Below are 23,025 nucleotides of genomic sequence, written 5' to 3' on the forward strand. Positions count from 1 at the left end.
GTCATCGAGCTAATAATGCTTTACACGCTTAGAATCCAGCTAATTTTCAATAAAATTCAGAGATATTTGCACTAATCGATCGGAAAATGTTCCATGCATTCACTTCAATAAAGAAAACAGTTGATTTTGAGGTGCGCGGTATTGAAAAATTGAAAATTAAGAAGCATTGCTATAAACTATAAGTTCTCGCTTCGTGATTAGTTCATAAAACCATGATAATTAGGTGTACCCCTTTAAGCATACGGACGATAGTCATACGGACCTTGTTAGGCGTATTAGACATAATAGACGATAGGCATAATAAACGATAGACATGATGCGCGGAAGGCATAATGTACGATAGGCATAATAGGGATTACCTACGAATAACCGAAACACAGATGGCCGAATCACGAATGGCCGAAACTCAAATGGACGAAATAACAAATGACATGGTAGATCAAACGGCCGAATCACAAATGATATATACTCAAATCTCGTTTTACGTCCACTATTGAGGGGATTTCCAGACGTAAAACGAGAGGATATTAATTCAAATTCGAACGTAAAACGAGAAGACGTTCAAATTTTGGACGTAAAAAAAGTGGACGTTAATTTCAATTTTAGACGTTAAAACAAAAGACGGTATTTAGAATTTTTTAAAACCACCTAAACCACTTTTTGGCGACAACGTCAATTCAAATTTTGGTTGTAAAACGAAAGGACGTTCATTCAAATTTCAGACGTAAAAAAGTGGACGTAAAACGAAATCACGTAAAATGAATGGACATCAAAAGAGATTCTAGTGTATAAAATATTCGCGGCCTTTGATCTAGTATCCATGTAGCACAAATAACCAAGTAAAAGTAAAAGTTTGCGCACAATGTGATTTCTGATAATTAGTTTTCTGTTGAAAAGAACGTTTTAGAAGATTTTTTAAAGACTGGGAACTTTACTTGAATTTTATAATGATTTTATGATGCAATGATGCAATGATTTAGCTAGAAATTGAGTTTAAATAACTGAATATTCAGTTTGTTAAAATAACCCGTTTTCGAAAATTGCCGAATTTCGATGACGCGTTGATTTTATTCAATACTAGCTGACCCGACAAACTTTGTATTGCCACAAATTAAACTGTGTTGTACATAAATCGTGAATCTTGGATGACTTTTGTCACAATCTTGAGTTTTGCAAGTTTTTGGGGAGTTCATGGGTGTTTTAATATACAAATTGTCCTCACAGTAAAGTAGAAAACAACTCCCTCCATTGCTTAGCCTGATAAAATATAGCGGATAGCATTTAAATATTCGCCATCATTACAAACCATTTCGCGAAACACCTTACGCGGGATGTACCATTTCACGGAAAATATTTTCGTAGAAAGTACCATTTCGCAGGGGTGGCCCAACTAAAGGAAAGTAACAGAGGACACTATCTAGGAAAATAAATAAAGCTACATAGAGGTGATATCTACGCCTCACAGATCACCCACATGCCAAATATGGTTCCGTTTGATTAATTAATTCTCGAGTTATGAGGGAATTTGTATTTCATTTGTATAGGAGCCCCCTCCCCCTCCTAAAGCGGGGAGAGGTTTCAATTCACCATAGAAAACATTCTTGTCTCCAAAAACACCCACATGTCATATTTGTTCCATTTGCTTGATTAGTTCTCGTGTTATGAGGAAATTTGTTTTTCATTTGTATGGGAGCCCCCGTCTTAGTTGGGGGAGGGGTCTCTAACCATCATGAGAACCTTCCCTGGCCCCAAAACCCCTATATGCAAATTTTCACGCCGATCGGTTCAGTAGTTTTCGATTCTATAATGAACATAGAGCAGACAAAAATCCATTTTTATAGGCCCCCCCTCTTAGTGGCGAGAGGGGTCTTTTGTCATCGAGAGAACCTTCCCTAGCCCCAAAAACCTCTGCATGCAAATTTTCACGCCGATCGGTTCAGTAGTTTTCGATTCTATGAGGAACATACGGACAGACAGACAGACAGACAGAAATCCATTTTTATAGGTATAGATGCACGATTAAATTTACTGCGCATATGCTGCAAACCACTGGAGACTACTGAAAATTTATTAATTATTCTATGGGATATTTTATTATGGTCGCTACAAATCAATCAGGATGTTCTGACAGTCAAACTTTTACGTTTCTGCTCACGAATGTATTTTCAAGTTAACGAAGCTAGCGAACTGATTAAGCTTTTTATCAGAACAAGCTGTATGTTTTACAGCTTTGTAGCAAAAAGCTTCGTTAAATTATAGCGGTGACTGTCATGCAGTGAAAGGCTTATTCGGTTTTATTACTGCTTTCAGCAGAGCGCGATAGGACTACTGGAGCTTATAAGCTGTTTCTTATAGAGGTTATAAAACTCTTCTGAAGAGTGGGCCACTTGGTCGGAAGACAGTGTTGTAATGGTCATCATGAAGTTCTGGCGGAGCTCATAGTTTTATTAGCGGTTTTATGAAATTGAACATGAAAACCACTAGAGAAATGTAATAACTTAAAATTGTTACTTGAGAGTGCAACTAATTATTGCATAGATCCGTAAACTTTTTTGCACACGGCTGATGCCTGGGTGTTCCACTTCATATAACTATCAATGAGTATGCCCAAGTTTGTGACAACTAATGAATATGGTATGTTTTCGTATTTAACCATAATTTGTGTAACATTATCAAGAATCTTTCTCTTTGCTCTGAAAATGTTTGCTTGCATTTAATCGAATACCATTTGAGTTACTCCAATCCATTATTTTCTTTACGTCCATATTAACTTCATTTACGAGATTGTCAATTTCATTACTTTTTCCGCAAAGGTATAAGGCCATTACAAATATTTTTTTTTTAAGTTTTTGTCCTTCCGATGCTAGACAACTGGAGGGGGGGGGGGGGCGAAAAAAACAAAGAGATTTTTTAAGTTTAATCGTGAAACCCGAATTTATTCTTGCTTTTGATATATACGTTGTTATTTTCTATGTAAAAACCTTCCAAGATAAAGTCAAAATCGAAAAAAAAATTTGCCGTTTTTCGGAAGCAACATTTCATTTGTACTTCCATTTTTGTGCTAGAAGCGTTAACAGTCCGTACACTCTTTTTTCGAGTTCTTTAGGTTGTAAATCCCACAGATAAAATTGATTTTATACAAAAATTTTTTACTCAAGTTTCAGGGGACATGAACGACTAAAAATTTCGAAAAAAAAACATTTTTTTTTTATTTCTGATTTTGATTCTGTGTAGTTTCTGAGAAAAAGGTACATAAGGTTTGAAAATCGTGGTTTTCCATGAGCGGTGGTTTATTCCACCGAAGTTGTTCCAAACTGCACTGGAATGCTTATGTGTATGATCGTTTTTTGGCCACTTCCCGTGGCCGGCTCATTACAAATTTGGTATCAAAATAAGCGGAAAAAACTGCAGAATAAAAATCAGAAATAAAAAAATAATAATGTTGCAAAATTTTTGGTCGTTCATGTCCCCATAACAATTTTTTTGCCCCCCGATTTTTGGAGCCAATTTTGAAGGGCGGGGGGACAAAAACTTAGAAAATAATTTGCAATTACCTAATTGGAAAGCGTCAGCACATGGGTGAAATTTACAGTGTAGAAGTAGCTCTGGAAAATCGTTAATAAACATTGAGAACAAAAGCGACCCTAAAATTGAGCCTTGCAGGACTTCGCTTATTACGCTAGACAAGACTTCTATATACTGTTCTTACTCGCTACCGACAAATAGGGTAACTCACATTTGTCTGTAAACGTTAAAATGTGATTCGGCCAAACAGGAGTTGGGTTTTTCTTGATTCGGCCATTTAGATTTCGGTTATTTGTCATTGGGCAATTCGGTACCAGCCCGGTGCAAGGGCTAGGGAAAACTAAATCCTAGAAAAGAAACGGAAGGCGAAATTAGACAGTGGCCGGCATTTCAAACGATATGCCAATTGTTTTTCTGCCAAATGGCCCCTTATGTTTATGCCAATGTTTTTATGACAAGCGATGTTATGCCAAATAGCATCATGACAAATAATCTTATGTTAAATGGGCGGCCCCGGTTCTCATTGTATTGTGACGGAACGATGATTGGCTCTAGTGGAAAGCGAAATAGCGAAAGGAAATAGGAAAGCGAAGTTTTGTAAATTATACCTAACATACATTATGCTAATCGTCCATTATGCCTACTATCAATTATGACTATCGTCCATTATGCCTATCGTCCATTATGCCTACCGTCCATTATGCCTAATATCCTTATGCCTAAAGTCGGTATACCTAACTGTCACGTACCCTTCTTAGTTCGCGTTGTAGAGCGAGCATCAATGTGGTAATATATTACATGCCTATAACTATAGGTATTTGTATTAATCAATTAGCAATTTTTGTAACCATCTCTAACAATATACTAGTTTGTAAATTTGCTAACCAGTTTTTCAAATAATTGAAAATAATTGAGCAATATCTAACTAGAAATGCTCGTTCAGTGGCTGGTTTGAATTAATTTCGTACGGAATTAATGAATTCACGAATCAACGATAGTTAAATGAAAATTTCCTTCAATTCCATTCTAACTAATTTACAGTAGAAATAAAAAAAATCTTATGGATGATTGCCTTTCTGTGACGTACTTCTAAGTAGGGCATAAGGAACGGTACTGCAGTATTATGTTTTAGCAAAAACTGATATTTTATATCTTCAATACATACATGTTCGTTCTGAAAAGAACGCTGTTGTGACGAACCTATTCTACTACTTATTCTACTTTTAATACTTGACTTTAATTAAATTTTGTCTCGATCCTATCGATTCAATAGCCAATAAGAGTATGATCTAAATGCTATATTTCCGAACCTAACTGCATTCAGTCATACAGAGTAATAACCTGTGTTAGTCACCTGCCCCATCGTCCAAAATATTGTGAAATGTAAAAATCATCGACATCTATATTCACCACTTTTATAACATAACAAAAGGTTTTATGTAATTAATAAAACTCTGTTACGAATTTGGACGTTCTTCTCGGTTTCCTTTAGCAGCAAAACGGCTTGATTGCAACCTCACGCCAAAGTTTGTCGTTACGGATGGCCAGCTGCAAATAACATGGGATTCTTGTTGTCGTGAGCGGTAAAACCTGCCAGTCCCAAATGCTTTATCACTAGTATCACGGATGCACCTGCACCAACGCATTGGAAACTGGAGAACAGCACAACTTGTAGTTCATTGTAATGCGCCAACCGTGGATGGCGTGCTTTCATCTTTTTCTTCTTCTTCATTCTTCTTCTTTCAGCTACAATTTTAGTCCATCCCATTTTTTAATTAAGCTGGTGTATTGCCGAACATTCAAGTCGTTCTATTGCCAAAGAAAACCGTGAAGAAACCCTAGATTCCTAACACTCTTATCAATTAACAAAGGCCGTCCTTTCAACGTAGAACTGCGTTTTGTTTACTATTTTGGGGTGCACTTTAGTAGTACAAGAAATGAACATGTAACCAAAACAATTTATTTTTGCACTTGTCTCTGACTGTACGCAGTCAAACGTAAAACTATTTTTTCGAAAGTGAAGAAGCGTCTAGGGCGAGGAATGATAAATTGGGTGAACTGGAAAATTTCGATATACCTATAGATAAAAAATATATCGGGTGGTACAATGACAGGTGGGATTTTAACCCACAATCGTTTGGTTGGTACCCGAAGGCTTTTTGCGTTAAGCTACCGCCGTTTTCGCTTATATTAGATAGTCCAATATCCAATTTTATGCTTCCAATTTTATCATCCCATATAAGTACCACACGTATATGACACGTATTTTTGTATGACTACCTTTTGTTTCTACCGCTGATCAGCTAGACAGTTCACGTACTCAGGTTAGAGTGCATTAGAACGGCCAGTCGTTGCTGACCGTCTGCAGTAAGCATTTTGATTGTAGTACCACTAACGTGTGTGTGTTACCATTTATTGTTTGCACTTGTTTCTGATTTGGGAGAACAAAATTGGATATTAGACTTCCTGATATAAGCGGGAACGGCGGCAGTTTAACGCATAAAGCCTTCGGGTACCAACCGAACGATTGTGGGTTAAAAGCCCGCCTGCCACCATTCCGAAATTTTTCAGTTCGCCTAATTTATCATTCTTTGCACCAGACGCTTCTTCACTTCCCAAAAAAGATGTAACGAAAAGTAGTTAAGATTTTAAAGATATTTGCATCAATCGATCAGAAAGTTTTCTATGCATTGAATATAAAATATAAAAAGTTCGAGTCATTATTGAAATAAGCGTAAAAATCAGACATTGTCCAGAATGAGCGAATCAGTCAATCACATGTAAGCACGCTTTTGGGTGTCTCATTCTCATCACTTCAGATTTTAAACCTATAGTCAATAGTCAATAGATTCAACATATCATGTAACTTTTTGAGAAAAATATATAAATTGACTGCTTCAGATTAATTAAAATAGCCAAAATTTTGACCAATAAATGGCTTGCTGAACTTCTCTAAACATTAAAAATACACAAACTTCAATATCTTGCAGTCATGCCGTACACAGCCAAAAAATAATCGTTTGTTGCCATGTGCCTATTTTAAAAGCATACAAAGAATATCAAGTCTCAATCAAATAGCATATTGTCCTAATAAAAGCAAGCAACTTTTTGCATATATTGGCTTATTAAAAATATAACATTAACCAATTTCACCAGTATTACCAAGTATTGCATGACAACCAGATTTTCTGATTTTGTAAGCCGACGCACAAAAAGTGTTTGCCAAACCGTTTGCAAAACTTTCTGAAAGAGATATAATCGTCGCTATTGAGCGTTCGCCGACGATGCAATTTGCTCATAATAACGCCTCCTCGATCGATCCGACGCCATCTCGTTCCATCAACACTTTCTTGGAATTTTTAATTCCGCCGCAACTCATAACCAATGAACTGTAAATTTGCCTCCTACTTCGGTTAAATTCGAATTTCCTTTCCAACCTCCACATCCACTTGCAATTATGGCCGATCAATTACGATTATATTTCCGCTATTTCACATCTCCATACCGAGAACCTGATTCCTTTTCGCCACCCAATCATGGTTCACACACAGCGCCTTTCGCTGGGGCGGATCACGATAGCATCGTCATCTTCACCATCATCAGCGAAAAAAGCACTCAAGGAAAGCACCAGCAAAAATTCTCGTTTCTTAGCACTTTCCTACACGCTGCCGCCCTGCCCGCCGCCAGGAGAAGCATAAAATCGAATGTCTTTTTTTTTAAATTCTGCCACCGTCATTAGAATCGCGATTAAAATAATTGAATTCCCGCAATTACAATTCCAGATAACGACCCTTGCACCATCCCTTTGCTTTCGGTTTAGCTTTGTGCCTTAGCTAGCCCATCACAACAGTTTTATCTCACCCCCATTGCAACCTCGTTTTACAGCACCGATTTCTGCTAACTTTGTGAATAGAAAGAAATATACAGTTTTTTTTTCTTCTTCTTCGAAATCACTGGCATACTGGTCTCTCATTGCTATGTTCTTTTCTCAATCTTATCTTCAATCCTCGCCAAAATATAAACTGAAAAACCGAAAAATATCCTCCGCGTGCTCCGAACCGAACGATTCGTTGTTCTTGGGTTGGAAACGGTGCAGTGGTATCCCAAGATGGTAATGATATTGATATGTTTCACCCCTGCTCCTAGGCATTTTTCCATTTATCGTTTGTTTTTTTTACAACCCCCTCCCTACCGCATTCGATTTCATCCTCAAGTGCAAGGTATCCTTTAGTCATAGCATAGGACATAAATTGGGAAACTTAATGACGACAAAAATCAATGTTGATCGGGCATTTTAAGCTGTGCTACGTACGAAATTATAGGTCAATAAAGTGACAAATTAGGTTTAAACAGAATATTGCGCAAATTAAAATTCCAAATTCAGGCACAGCCCAGGAAAAACGAAAAAAAAATAAAAAAACAAGCAACGGCTTTATTTTTATATTCCGATTTTACATGTAATCCCACTTCATCAAACGGTACTTTACCTATTCAAGCGTTCGACTTCTATCAAAATGTGGAAGTACGAACCAAAAAAAAAATCATCACAAAAACTCGAACACCCCACCCCATTGCTTCAATATCACAAATCGAATCGGTTTTTCTTCGATAAAATTCTTTGCATTTCCTTTGCAATTTCACAGTATAGCGCTTACTCTTTGCATTAGTAAGATGTTTTATTTTTCGAATAATTTAAATATTGTTTCATTTTTTTCTCGCGCTGTCAATCTCCTAAGTCAATTACAAACTTCCATCCAGGCTGGGTGACGACACAAATTGAACTTCCATCTCCTGATTGAAAGAGCAGAACTTGTTAACCGTGTTCGATTGTTTTACCTTGCAAGGAAAACATTTTTCGTTATCACCAAGCCTGGAGGGAGGGAAGAGAACCTGTGAAGAGCAAAACAAAATAAAGCATCAACCCACGCTTCTGTCAGTCTTTATATTTACTCTTTCGAGCGCCATCTGAACGCATTCTCGTTTAATATTCAACAGCTGCGGATGGCGGCACTTAACGAACCGTACACGGGCGATTTGCAAGGCATCCGAGGAGCCGATTTCGCTTGCTACCGGCAAGCGAGGCGTGCCGGTCTCCTAGGGACATTCCGAGCGTTCCTGTCAGCAAGGTAAGTGGCTTTTGGCTCAATTGTGATTCTTTCCTATAACGGAGGGGAAAAGAAATCAAATGGAAAGCTTCCGCAATTATGCGGCGAACAGCGAGTTAGGTTACCAAGCGCTCATGATTTAATCATATTTTCTTATTCATTTTGTTCGCAGTGAAGACAAAAGTAAACGGAATCATAATGATTGTATTTTACAGAAACATAGAAAAATAACCTTTGTTCTAGAAAGAAAGGAAGAATTGAGCACGATTTCAAAAACAGATAGGGTATGTTGCTGCTTCGTCGTAATTGTCTATTCCCGTCTTATCTAACACAAATTATCAAAAATATCAGCGATTTTTATGGCAAACAATGCAAAATTAGTTATTCCCTAACATTTTAGTTTGTTGACTATCATACGCGATCAATTAAAGTGAGCTGAGATTTATTTAAATGTCATTTTTCATTTCCCATATTTCCTACGTTTTTTCGTGCGACGAAGCAGAAAATGTCGACTAATCGTTTCAATTTCCGTCATTCATAAAATGAAAATAACTCACGCAACGCAACCGGGAAAACTTGCATGACCTGCAGGAATTTTACAGAATAACATTTGTCATGCCGTCCTACACAAATACATGCGCGCTAACTTCGTAAACATTATTGTGATTTTTAGTTCGGACGATGACAAATATTGATGGACGGATTTTAGAACGGTACGACGAATTTAAGATATAAAGTCAGTTGCGTAATTTGAATAAAAGGCTTTAATAATCGCTTTTTAGTAAATTCAAAGGGCACGGATCGGAAGGTAATTGTGTTTGAGTCAAATCAGCAGCAGAACTTTTGGAGTATTCATCAAATCCACCTAAGAAATGATGAAAGTTAGAGTGGCTTTCCAAATCACGACAGGAATTAGAAATAAACCCTAGTCACAATAATAATGAATAATTAGAAAAATTCCTAAACACTTACGAAATAACTCAATTGCAAACTCGATCACGGTCTGGATATTAAATTTTGCTTCCATTCGCTCTTCGTGTTGTTCTTGAGTTTGTTTTAAGTTTACCGAAATTCATTTTTCATATTTAATTTCTGTTTCTGTTTAGCACCAAAGTGAACTTTTTATTATCAACACGACTAATTTCGATTATTTTGAGTTTATTCAAATATTCTCTGAATTATTCTAGCTTGATTTAACTTAGTCTTTATTTTGTTTCACTGCTTTTACCTACTTTTATCGTACAGAGTTAGGTCGAAGTGTCTCAGAGTTGATTAAAAACTTTAACTATGCGATGGATTTTTAAACGAAAAACTACCGTCATCCGGGGATACTTGCAACACCGGGGTTACTTGCAACACTTTTGCGCATCGCGCTTTTGATAACTCTAACGCATTTGTTTGTTAACATAACCATTTGTACCCAATGCCATTTTAAAGAAGCGATGTTTACCTATTGTTTAGTTAAGTTTAATCCATTACATCATTGTTTTGCTTGTTTTTAAACGATTGGAAAGTAATGTCACTTTCAGAGTAGGAAAAATGGATGTGCAAAGTTGCGTCAGTTCATTGACATGGAATTATTTTTTATTGTTTGGTTCCTGTACACAATATGTGCATCATATAAGCTAACAAATAGCACCTTTGAGCTTTGTTTATATTTTGAACTTGGAGAAGAAACGATGAATTCGTGTTGTTACTTCCAATATGGCGCGGCTTGCAGCACTTGTAAAAATGAAAATTATCGTTATAGACAGTATGTACAAAGCAAGTTTGCATCTGTACGATGTTATTTTGACTACCACCATCTCAAGAAATATTAAAATTGTGAAAAATTCCACGTGCCTTGAAACGGCAATTTGGAGTTTGCCGACATGTTGCATTTTCACCGAATATCTTTAAAAAAGCGATAGACGAAATTGGGAAACAAGAAACGCCTCCAGTATCTCTTGTTTAACTACAAATACATTCAAAATATCTCAAAATAGTCATTCGCGGTTTCAAATCAGATATGAAATCATAAGAAACGCAAAATCAGAAAAGTGTTGCAAGTAACCCCGTTTGCTGGGTAACTTGCAACACCCCTATTTTCGGTTCATTCTGCAGATTCATTTAGTTTATATTTTTTCTCATAATCATTAATCAAAAGTACTCACCACTATACAAATTTTGACTACTTACACTTGGACCTAAACGGTATACTTCGAAAGTTATACTAAGTCAAAGTTCAAAAGTGTTGCAAGTATCCCCGGATGACGGTATTAAAAATTCCCAGCCTAACTGGATGGCTTAGAAAAATCCATTACAAACTGTCCAATTTTCTCAAACATTGTGTATTTAAAAAAATCAAGTTCTGCATAACCGACCATTGTAGTCATTTTTTATGAAAACTAAAAAATAATTTTGTTAGGAATCTAGAAAATAATTTTTGAAATTTTTTAGATAGTATTTTGTCTAAAATAAATATTCACATTTTCTTAAAAATAAATGCCTAAAAATACGAAAAACCTGATGAAGGAAGTCGGAGACAAAATATGTAGGTCTGTCAAATTAATGAATAAATGGTGGATTTAATAGGACTTGTCATTTTCACCATCTAGAGATTCCATCAAGCTTATGGAAGCAATATTAGACAAAATAGCATAATAATGATGCAAACCCAACCAAGACATTTGTTACAAATTTGTTGTGGTTACTGCTTATCAGGGCTCGAAAAAATTGATAGTCTTCATGCATGAAGGCGAATATAAAACGCATTCATTCAGCGCATGCAGTTTTACCCCTGGTAATATTCTTCTGTCTGTCAGCCCACGGACATAAATACTGAACCACTGAACAGTGTTTGTCTTCCTCAGTTCTCTACCTTTCAAAACAATTCATTCATGAATTGCACTGCTGAATGGTTGTTCGACTAAACTGTCAGACTTTTTTCTTGCTCTTGAATGATATTTTAAACCTCAAAGTTTATTTTTTTAAATTTCCTGCTTTTTGAACCCACCATAACCTGGCTGAAGGAAATTAATTAAAATTTCGGAGGAGGGCTATCATTCGCTCACACTATGCTCTCAATGTTTCAATGTTATGCCTTGAAGAACAGAGCGACTCGACAACACACTTCAACAGCTAACATGCACACAGCGTAAGAGCGAAAGCAAAATGCGAGCGAACGACAGCACACAGAGAAAATCGCACCAGAGAGTGATTATGTAAGCAGCACTTGGTGCTGCCATTTGCGACACTGCAAATAAACCTAAGCGGCTCAAATTTTGTAAGATTATGAAAGCAAAAGTGGAGGCGAACCCTCAATTTATTAAAAGCATTGTTGTTGTTTTTCATACGTGTCAGACTGTGTTCGACGCACGCGGTAACCTAGAGTGCTATGCGTGATGTATGAATTCTTCCAGTTTTCAGATACTAATGCAATACCTAACACGATACGTTCAAAATTAAATTGCAACAAAACTAAAAGAAATCGGCATTTACGTCAAAGAACGAATTGGAGAACGGTAGCAGAGCTTGAAATTGGTGAGTAAAAGCAATCAGTTTTATCACACAGTTTAGGAGAAATTTGATAAAAACCCTTTAAGAAAAACTTATTTCAAAATTTTTTGCTTCGAAAAAGTTACTAAATGTCTTGTAGTAGGAGGTTTAGGACCAATTTTCAATACAAACTTTTCTCAGCTTTCGAATGAAAGTAACGCAATTGAGTTAGTTAACGGGTGGCAACTAAAATTTTGGAATTTTTTTTCCAGGCTGTCAAAAAAAGACAAAGATACATGAAGAAGATCTGATTTACCGAAATCAAAGATACGTTATCCATTATTGAAAAAAATTAGTGTACGTTGGAAAACGGTACGTAATCGGCTGTTCGGTGAAGATTTCGTTTGACGTCGAAACAGGAACATTGTACTGCCATCATGTGAACTTTGCGAATGCATCTCTTGATTCTACCAATCAACTGTTTGCAATTCGTGGCTCTCCAGTTATTTTTGTACACCAAGGAACTCAACATCCCGAAGAAATCTTCGATTGGGAGCACTGAGACTGGTTTTTCGGGTCGTGATTTTTGGGTAAAAATGGGATCGAATTGGTATTCAGGAACGATTGTGTTTTTTGGCGTAATGCGATGATGCTCTATCCGGCCAAAACACGTATTGTCCATCTGCATGATGTTTTTGTACAAACGGGATCAAAATTTTCTGCAAACATTCGTCTGGTACATCTTAATTGATAGCCGAACCAGAGGGTTGTTGTTGAAGAAACGAGAAAGAGAACCATGTCCTTCTGCGTCCATAATATTGGCTGGTCTTCCACTACCTTGCTTGCGAATAGTTGTTGGGCATCTTAGGATATGGTATACAGTCGAAGCCGCAACATATTTGCTTTTTCATTGTTGTACCGTATACTTTTTGCCAAGATTTCTGGAGCTCGTTTGTTATTGAGCATAAGGGCTGCGAAAAAATTCCAAAATTTTAGTTGCCACCCGTTAGCATAGTTTTTGTACCAGAGCTAATTTAAGGCGAACAGAACCGAAAACTACAATGTTAATAACTGTGTAACGGTTGAGATTTGACCATATGCGTAGAACGATTTTTTTCGTCAAATGTGGTCCTCTATCCCCCCCCCTGAAATATCTTCACTAAGCTACCTAACAGCTAGCACCCTATATACATGGTCCGGCGCTCGATGTGTAGCCCAGTTTTTAGTTTATTGTTAAGTTAAGTAAGTTAATAGTAAGTAAATTGATACATAAATTTACATAATTTGATATTTTTTAGTATTTCTAGTTTGTGTATTCGTGTTGTTCCGATTAGGGTCGATCGATATGACGGAATTCCAAACTACTACCACTACCTGCAATCCACAGGGCCTGGGAAGAGAAGTGGGTTCGAATTCGGTTATAACTGGCCCCAATTATAGCTTGGTTCGATCCGTAGATCCCCCAACTTCGATAAAAAAGAGCGGTAAACAACTTCTTAAGTTGCTTTAATGATCTTTCCTTTCCTAATTTTCCGCTCTTTCCCCTTCACGCCAGTTCCCATTCTGTTTACATCCTATCAACATCTTTGTTTTGTTATTTTCTTCTACCGTCCCCTCCATTGATTGTAAAAACTACCGTTAAAAATACACTTTTGAACTTTCCAGTAACGATTGTAGTCTTACAGTTCAAAACTACGATATATTAAAAACTGAATTTTCCTTATTTTTTGAAGAGTTATAGCATTTCAAGTCTTCCATTCCAGCATTGCATTTTGATTTAACAGAATGACATTTCGGTACAGTAAACAAACACGTATTTCTATGCTAAAAATGCATGATCAGAAAATGAAAAGTCAATAATCTTCCAGGTCGATAAAATTTATTTGGCAATAGCATTTTCTACACAATCTCTAAACCGAAGCACTATTGCAGGGCAATCAAAGAGACTGCTCAACACCGTGCTGCAGCAGCACGAATAGGACGTGTGTCTTTTCTTTTCAGCAGTGCATGATAGATACGATACCTATACTGGCAGTATCTGCTCCTGAATATGGCTTCCATGGAATCTGTTCTGTAGCCATGCGATGTTGTTTCTTCCCAATTGCCAACGAAGAATAAGACGGTCGACTTGCACCGGAGAAAGAAGCGAACATTCCAAACCGTTCGTTATATCGGTGGATTTGAATAATTTAGTGATGCATTTGTGCACTTTTATTATTCATTGAATTTGCAGCATGATTGCAATCATCATCGGTAGCTCTCCGGCTGCCTGTTCTGCGTTTCATCTGCAGTTGTTACCTGGCTGGGAAAACATTCAATTTGAAAGCCTGGCCCGAGGAATGATTTAAATTTTCACCTTCTTCGACGAACGTTCCGTTTGTTTTCGGCTTCTTCGACTAAACGTATATTGCGGAATAAACACCGAACCGGCCGGAGGCCTCGAAAGCTACAACTTCGCCATCGGTAATTTATGCATTCTGCAATCTTCGGCGTCAGGAAACGACCAGTACAGTGCAGGACACCTCCACTTCCTGCACTTGGGCAGCTCGGAGAAAACGTGTGATCATTGCAATGGGGTCGTAAAATTTTCATCGCCGTATCCGCCAGTTGTTTTTATGGCCTGGCGAACTGTTTCAGCGCCAGACAACAAACGGAGGAGAAGGTTCCGCTTAGCACAGGTACATGAGTGCCGAAATGAAAGCGACATTTTCGTTTGTGTGATAGGCTCCTAGGTGTGAGCAAAACATGGCTGAATGTTATAATGATATTGCCATTAAAAAACATATAAACATGCCGCAAACTTTGAAATTGAGAATATTAAAAAACATCCACCACTTTATATGCCACTTTCATTATGGCTTCTATTTCTCTTGTATGCAATGCAGATGTCATTTTGGAACTTGAAAAAGACCAAACTAAACTTCTATTTACCAAACAATAAAAAATATTTTTTTAAATGAAATATTAAAAAAAGTACTACAACGTACTAACAACAAATAATAGAACAGCTTAATGAAATGGAAAAAATCGTGAAACGCAACTTCTAAAATGTTTCATTATAATTTCTCTTTACGTAACTAACAAAACAGCCAGATAATACTCGCTTCCATAGAGCTGCATGCAAATTTATCAAAACGGGACAACGATACACGACCATTTTCACTTTCGTTAAAGCGGAAAGAAGGGTAAACTTCCATTAGTTTTTCAGTTTCACGCCACCAACGTATATCTATATAGGTCCAGTTTGCCAGCAGGATGCAGGTATCAGCATTTTCCTTCCACCCACCATGACATGTCGACAGTTTCAAGGCAACGGTGCTGATTTTTTCACCATTAGGGTTTAGAGCCAATTATCACCATGTTACAAAAAATTAAAACCAGCAAATAATTACTTGAATTGAATTGAATTGAGTTTTGAAACACAATAAAAGCGCATTGTAGCATTGCATTGCTCTATCGATCATTTCGGTCACTGACGCTTTACCCTAGAAAACTATGTAGAGCAAACTATAACGGTGTAGCCGTGCTTGCCATGCAATTCCGTGCACTAAAACGAAAAATACCACACTGTACAGGTCGGTGTGGTATAGAATTAAATACTGCAAGAGTAGGTAAGTGGAAAAAGGAAATTATGCTTGTACTTCATCTAGAAAACACTGGGCAGAGCTGCTCATTTTGCAAGACTAATGGTAAATGGAGTTAAAGTGCAAGTAAAAGTTTAATCTGTGGAACAAGTAATAAAACTTTGGGTCTAAATTTTCGATAATTGAGTGCTTGGTACAAGCTGTAGTTTTCCACTTTACAGTTAGGTAGACGATTTTAATATCCTCAAATCTTACGATTTTTTTTCTTATCTTCAGAATCCAAAATCTAGACGCCATCGTGCGGATAGCAGATCGTGATCTTCCAGTGGTGAATACCCGAGGGGATGTGCTGTTCAACTCGTGGAACGGCATGTTCAACGGGCAGGGAGGTTTCTTCTCCCAAGCTCCTCGGATATACAGTTTCAGCGGGAAGAATGTCCTCACCGACATTGCTTGGTAAGTATAAATGTATGTATGTTCAGACAATCTCTTTCCGTCTGCCAAAGATACACCGTCATCGTCATGACATTTGCTTTGGCAAATTACCTATATGACATTTTGCCGGATAATCTTCCTATTACAAACGGGGGGTGGCAATCTATCTCCCACAATGGTCGCACGGCAACGAAAAAAGCACAAACCATAAATCAGATTTATATCGTTTCACACGAAAGATCGTTGTCTATATGCCTTTCCGTCGAGTTGCAAACAGAAAAAAAGCCAAAACACACGCACATTTACTAAACGGTATTATCATCATCAACCATAATGGTCATGTCGCTGGTGCCACACCAAAATCGTGTCACCAAAATTGAATGTCAACAGCCAGCCTATCGAGCTGTAAAAGCGACGACTCGCCGAGGCAACGGGAGTTGGAGCTGATCATATGGCAGACACGGATATCCTAACCTTGGTATTCCGCAGAAAATTGGACTTCATTGTCTGTTTAACGGATTCATTTTCCAGGCCAAATTATATATTGTGATTATGTTCGTTGAATTTTGCCAGCGCCGATTTCTGATTTACATATCACGATTAACTGAAAGACTAACGCTCAAGGGACAACCATATCAAGCTATAATAAAACTCGTTTCAATTACCACATTACACCTGCCAAGAAACTGAAATTTTATTTTAGCCTGTGAAACCTTCATAGAGCACGCCGGGGTCCTTTAGTAACATCAATCACTATCACAATGCGTGATACAAGTACGCACACGCACGTCTATCTGAGCCGAATCGAATCGGAAACGAAAGAAAACGTTTCCTTTTTTTTCTTGAATGTTCAATCAACGCGTTCATCGATCATTACATGAGAACTCAGTTTCCTGTGGCGGGAAAATAAACTGTCAGAAACAATCAAAGATTACACATTAGGGCCCAATCATACAATCTGACAGAGTGACAGCAGATTGCCACCATTTTATGTGGGGAGCAAACAGCTTCAGACGTCGTCATACGGAAACAGGTGGAACGCCCAAATTCTGTGACTATTATTGGCTTTCGACGCTAAATCACATCGAAATAGATTGAAATATGTTGATAGGTTTAAACACAAGTTGAAAAAGAGAAATCGTACCAAACTGTCTTATAACATCAAAATTATTTCAACAGAAAGAATAGTAGGAAGTCCTCATGTTTTCAACGTTTATTATTCTGGTAGCCAAACATCCTTCATGGAACAAACAAAATAGTACATTCTTATTGAGCAAGTATAGTCCTTTATGATAAAACTACAAGGTATACAGCCCTAAGGGTTGTAGAAAACGCAGACGTAAGCCTATGTTAGCATTATCGTTGTATTGATAATATGTTTTATTCGATAAAGTATTCCTTTATGTCAGATCATTAGAGTAAGGCCTAATGCCGACTGCATTTCTGGCATGTGTATGTTCATGAGTATCTATCGCCTCCAGATTGGCTCGTGAACCACTCGTGAGGTTCAGATCTTCGTTCGTTTCTTGTTGGTGAGTGAATTAGCCAAAATGCCGTCCCAGAAGAAGCATAATTATCATGACATTTGAGCTCCAGGTAAAAGTTTCAGGATAGAAGTGAATATCATCCATCAATCAGCCTTGGTGGCCTTCAACATCAAGTAATAATTGGAGATAAAATTGAATTTTCTTTCAACTGAAAATATCACTTCGATGTATCAGGAACAGCAAAAATTGTTTTAGGGAATTTTACAGTGTTGTAGCTTAGTTGTTTGAGGGGAACGCGACAAAAGTAGCATATATTTAGCGTTTTAGGTACGATAAACTAAACATTTTCACAAAAAAGTTAATATGCAGTTATAAATGCGTAGTGTAAATTACGAAAAAATACATTTATCCTTCTTTTAACTCGTTGGTGGCCCTTAAAAGGGCCATTGGTTACAAATAACATCAAAACCAAAGCACGTTCATCGCAAATATGAAGTGCCAGTCGGATGTCTTTCTCTTTTGGCATGAACGGCAACCAGAGGGGTGGTGTGGGTGTCAAACTACATGCATTGTCCATGTCCCACTCATTGGTTTTGGTACTTTTGGTTCTGGTACCTGCTTCCTGCTTAATTCATCTTAAAATAACTAAAACTTATCAGAAAGCAATTAAACACAAGTTTACAGCCTATTGGCTATCATTTAACTATTATTAGCTGTTATTTTCGATATAAAGGCTACTTCAGAGTTGTCGCCATCCACAGATGTTTAGTCCGCCAAATTTAGACAATTTCACACCCCTGATGGCAACAGGCACGTAGGTTATCGGTATCGATTCATTGTATCCTGGACCGAAAAGCTTTTACTAGCAGCTATCACTGCTATCTACTTCCGCTTGCCATTCGTGTTTACCGCTTGCCTTCCATGTTAACGCAATCTTTCATTCAAACGTTACACTTCTATTTTCATTTTCACAAAGTTCTACCCAATATAGTAAACAAAGACGTAGTCCTACGTCAAAAATGCTAAGCCGCTAGCTGCTATCTTGAAAGTCAAAGTCAAAGCGACATCAAATATTAATTTTCGACTTCTAAAAGCTACGTCGGTTTGAACGCAAAGTTGGTGAACGGCTGGGTAATGCGTGATACAGACCCGTAGTGGTCCTTGGCCTCTTATCCAGCAACTCCTATCCCTGCTTCCTAGTGGTATCAGCCGGAATACGAGCAACCTTAGCGAAGATCGGATAACCAACTCCAGTGGAATCTAAGGTCGTATACCGACTGGGAAGGAGGCACAGTGTTGCCTCGGCTTTATTAGATGACAGCCCCTTTGCGATACTCGGTAGCGTGGCTGTAATAAGGCAACCTACCTAAATCAATCTATTACGAGCATTTAAGTAAATACGGATCAGTATCGTTCAAGGTGGCGAAACAAGGACAAGAAATGGATACTCGGTACTTGGAACTGCAGATCGCTAAACTTCGCTGGCGGCGACCGGAAGCTGCTCGAGCAGCCTGAGTCCCGTAAACTCGGCATCGTAGCTCTGCAGGAAATCTGTCGCAAAGGAGGATAAGGCCCAGTTTTACCAAAGCAGTGGCACTGCCAACGAACTGAGAACGAGCTTTGTAGTGTTGGGCAGAATGCAGGATCGCATAATAGATTGGAAGGCGATCAACGAGAGAATATGTCTATTGAGGACAAAGAGACGTTTTTTCAATTGCAGCATCCTCAACGTACACTACGAGGGAGGCAATCTAATCACAAATGAGCGCGAGGTGGTCGACAGGTGGAAGCAGTTCTTCGATGAACACCACAATGACGAAGTTGCAGAAGGAGACGGAATGGAAGTTAACCTAGGAGTGCCCATGGACGATAGTAATGTCCCAGCACTTGAACTCCAAGAAGTCAAACGAGAAACCGGATTGCTGAAGACCAACAAAGTCGCTGGTAAGGACCGCCTACCAGCCGAGCTATATAAACATAACCGAGAAACGCTGGAAACGGAAATAACCGGGTTATTTCCAAGATTTTGGAGGAGGCGAAGCTACAGGAGGAATGGATGGAAGGAATAATTTGTTCCATCTACAAATAAAGATACTCCGCCACCAAGGTACTCTCCCAGATCCTGTTACGCCGACTGTCACCGATAGCACAGAGCTTCGTATGGAACTACCAGCCAGGCTTTACAGGGGCTTGCTCCACTACGACCAAATTTTTACCATCCCCGACAGATTTTGCAGAAATATCGGGAGTACTACGTACCCACGCATCACATCTTTATTGCTTTCAAAGCAGCATACGATATAGTCGATCGAGACCAGCTATGGCAGGTAATGCATGAACACGGGTTTCCGTAGAAACTGATGCTGACTGATCAGAGCTACATTGGATCTAGTGATGCGTTCCATAAGTATCTCGGGGACCCTCTCGAGTGAGGAGCGGTAATCTAAACGAATAGCACGACTTTCACCAAAGGTAGCCAACTCCGTCAATGATACGCAGAACTGGAGAGGGCTGTTAAACGAGGCTAGCACTTCCTATCCGAACAAGGGGGAACCGCCACCGCCAATGGTGATATCCGTTTGTTGTACGATATTTCTCGCCGCTTAAGTGGTGCCAAGATAAACGCAAAGATGCCGCTAAAGGACAGAGCTGGTCAGCTGCTGACTGACCGTTCAGAACAGCTTAGGCGATGGACTGGACATTTTGAACAACTCTTCCGGTTTTCAAATGACAGAAACCAACAAAACTAGCAGCGTTTGACGCCAACGGTTCGTCGAATTAATCGCGTCAACTCGAAGCCGCCATCGCTGGATGAAATTGAAGCAGTTATCAAGAGTAGGAAATCCAGTAGAGCGCCAGGGCTTATTGGTCAAAGTCCCTAAAACGGAGATCTAACTGAATGCGGTAACAGGCGTGGCATCACGTTGCACTGTATTACTCTTAAAGTACTCTGTAAGGTAATCCTCACCCGGATCAAGGAGAAGATTGATGCTATTCTCCGGCGGCAGCAAGCTGGATTCCGTGCTGGCCGATCATGTGTAGACCATATCACAACGCTCCGCATTATATTGGAGCAGATCAACGAATTCCGGGGCTCTCTTCTGCTGGTGTACGTTGACCTCGAAAAGGCATTCGACCGTCTCAACCACGAAAACATCTGGGACGCACTTAGGCATAGAGGGCTGGTACCGAATGGCCGAATCACGAATGGTCGAAATCCAAATGGCCGAATTCCAATAACAGTCACATAAGGCCGAATCACGAAAGGTCGAATCGCGAAAGGCCGAATCACGAATGGCCGAATCGCGAAAGGCCGAATTTTGCCGGAATGCCCAAATCAACAACATTTTTATTGCTCATGTTGTGAGACCTTACACATTTTGAATAAATTTATTCATATATTTCTCTCCGCGAATTTGAAACATCCCTTTGAAAAACCTTTAAAATGGTCCCCTCTAGTGCCTTTTGTTCTACTCGCAGCTCTGTGATGATCCGCGTCAATGATAGGTGAAGGAGAAAAGCTTTTCGTAAAATACTGTACCTTAGTTTCAGAAAAACAAGACATACTCTGCGTCTTATTTGTTATTTTGCTAGATAGAGTATAGATGATTGAAGATTCTTTGCTCCCCTAAGCGCGAATTATTTACGTTTATTATAGGGTGCGGGGCCTATTCGTGTTTCAGCCTTTCGTGATTCGGCCATTAGTGATTCGGCCATTTGCGATTCGGCCGTTCGTGACTCGGCCATTAGATATATTATGCCATCTGTTATTTGGGCCATTTGTGTTTCGGCCATTCGTAGGTAATTCGGCATAGAGGAGTTCCAGATAAGCTAGTCCATCTCATCAAGGATCAGTACGAGGCGTTCTCGTGCAAGATTTTGCACAACGGCGTCTTGTTTGACCCTATAAGGGTTACTGCTGGCATGAGACAGGGCTGCATTTTATCACCGCTTTTGTTTCTCATCGATGAGATGGATGAGATATTAGTTGGAGCAATTGACAGTAGACCAAATCGAGCATTGCCTTGGAATCCTCTAATGATGGAGCAGCTAAATGACCTCGACCTAGCCGACGACATTGTTTTGCTCGCACAACGCCGAAACGATATGCAGAGCAAGTTAATATTTTTTTGAAACGATGGTTCTACAATTGATGGAGGGACGGTAGTGGAAAGTAATGGAAATTTTTTGGTAAAGAAGGGGAAAGAGTGGAAAGGAATGGGGGAGGGGTAATAGGTAGCTACGCTTAACAAGTTGTCGTTGTGACTCCTACCTTTTATCCAATGCTGGAAGGTGCATCATTATCCGCTAACTACATTAGCAATAAGAAATCATTAAGAAAATTTAGCACTTTTTTAGTTGTTTCAAAATGTGTCAAGTACCTACATGTCCTGGCCGTATTTTCATAACTAAAAGACAACACAGGGTATTTTGATTAAAAAAGAGGAGCATTTGGTGCGAAAAATGTTAGACCGAATACTGGAAAAATTTCGATCTGCGGCTAAAAATATTGGGTTAGTTTGTGGCAGTGGGACTCCAACCCACAATTTCTCGATTAGTACTCGAGTGCTTTACGCATTTAAACACCCGTGTATTAATTAGTCCCAGATCTAGTTTTGTCCCTACCAGTTCAAGCATTCCATCTTATGCACACATACGCTCCCCCGTTGACGGTTATTATTTGTAATATGAATGCCCTTTGTTTTACCCCCGAGAAGATAGATGGTGTGGTATAGTTTAAATGCGTAAAGCACTCGAGTACTAATCGAGAGATTGTGGGTTGGAGTCCCACTGCCACAAACAAACCCAATATTTTTAGCCGCAGATCGAAATTTTCCAAGTATTCGGTCTATCATTTTTCGCACCAAACGCTCCTCCTTTAATCAAAATAGAGTTTACGTTTGACCGCGAAAAAGTCAGTAACAGTAAAACGAAAGACAGGGTATACTAAACTACTCCACCCATTTAGCGTTCCATGCACCTCTTAATAGATTCGAGGCCCTCTGGCACATTTTTTTATTAAATATGCGCAATTTAATGTACAATGCATATATAGAGAATATATAGATGAAAGAGCGGACAAGATTTTTTACTATTTTTGATTCCAAAACAAGGAAGAATGGATCTCTTTATTCTCCAATTTTACATTCTTCATAGAATGCATTCTTCGTAATATCGTGCATCAAGCGTGCAATAATATAAATCGCTGATGTACCAAAACAATTTGCCCACAGACGACGATAAATTGATAATAATTCAATCTAGACTCTCCCATTCCGGTTGCGTAACAGGATGGAAATATGCTTTGAAAATACATGTTCAAAGTGAATACTGCATGTGAGCTCGGTGCTAGAATAGAAACCCTTTCTGAAAGAAAAAGTCGAGCTTTCGTCCAAGAAAGGAAAAACAACA

The 23,025-nt window shown here is 38.6% G+C and overlaps 1 protein-coding gene across 6 annotated transcripts in view; it reads left to right on the forward strand.

Moving 5' to 3' along the window:
• LOC128738885 (collagen alpha-1(XVIII) chain) overlaps nt 1-23,025 on the forward strand; it is a 591,219-nt gene that overhangs the window by 565,477 nt on the left and 2,717 nt on the right. For all 6 annotated transcript variants that reach the window (XM_053834344.1, XM_053834348.1, XM_053834349.1 and 3 more), the window contains 2 exons: nt 8,521-8,651; nt 15,968-16,147. In XM_053834344.1, coding sequence (XP_053690319.1) covers nt 8,521-8,651; nt 15,968-16,147 — 311 coding nt within the window. The remainder of the gene's footprint in view (nt 1-8,520; nt 8,652-15,967; nt 16,148-23,025) is intronic.

This window comes from Sabethes cyaneus, chromosome 2, assembly GCF_943734655.1.
Source record: "Sabethes cyaneus chromosome 2, idSabCyanKW18_F2, whole genome shotgun sequence".
Taxonomy (NCBI): Eukaryota; Metazoa; Arthropoda; class Insecta; order Diptera; family Culicidae; genus Sabethes; species Sabethes cyaneus.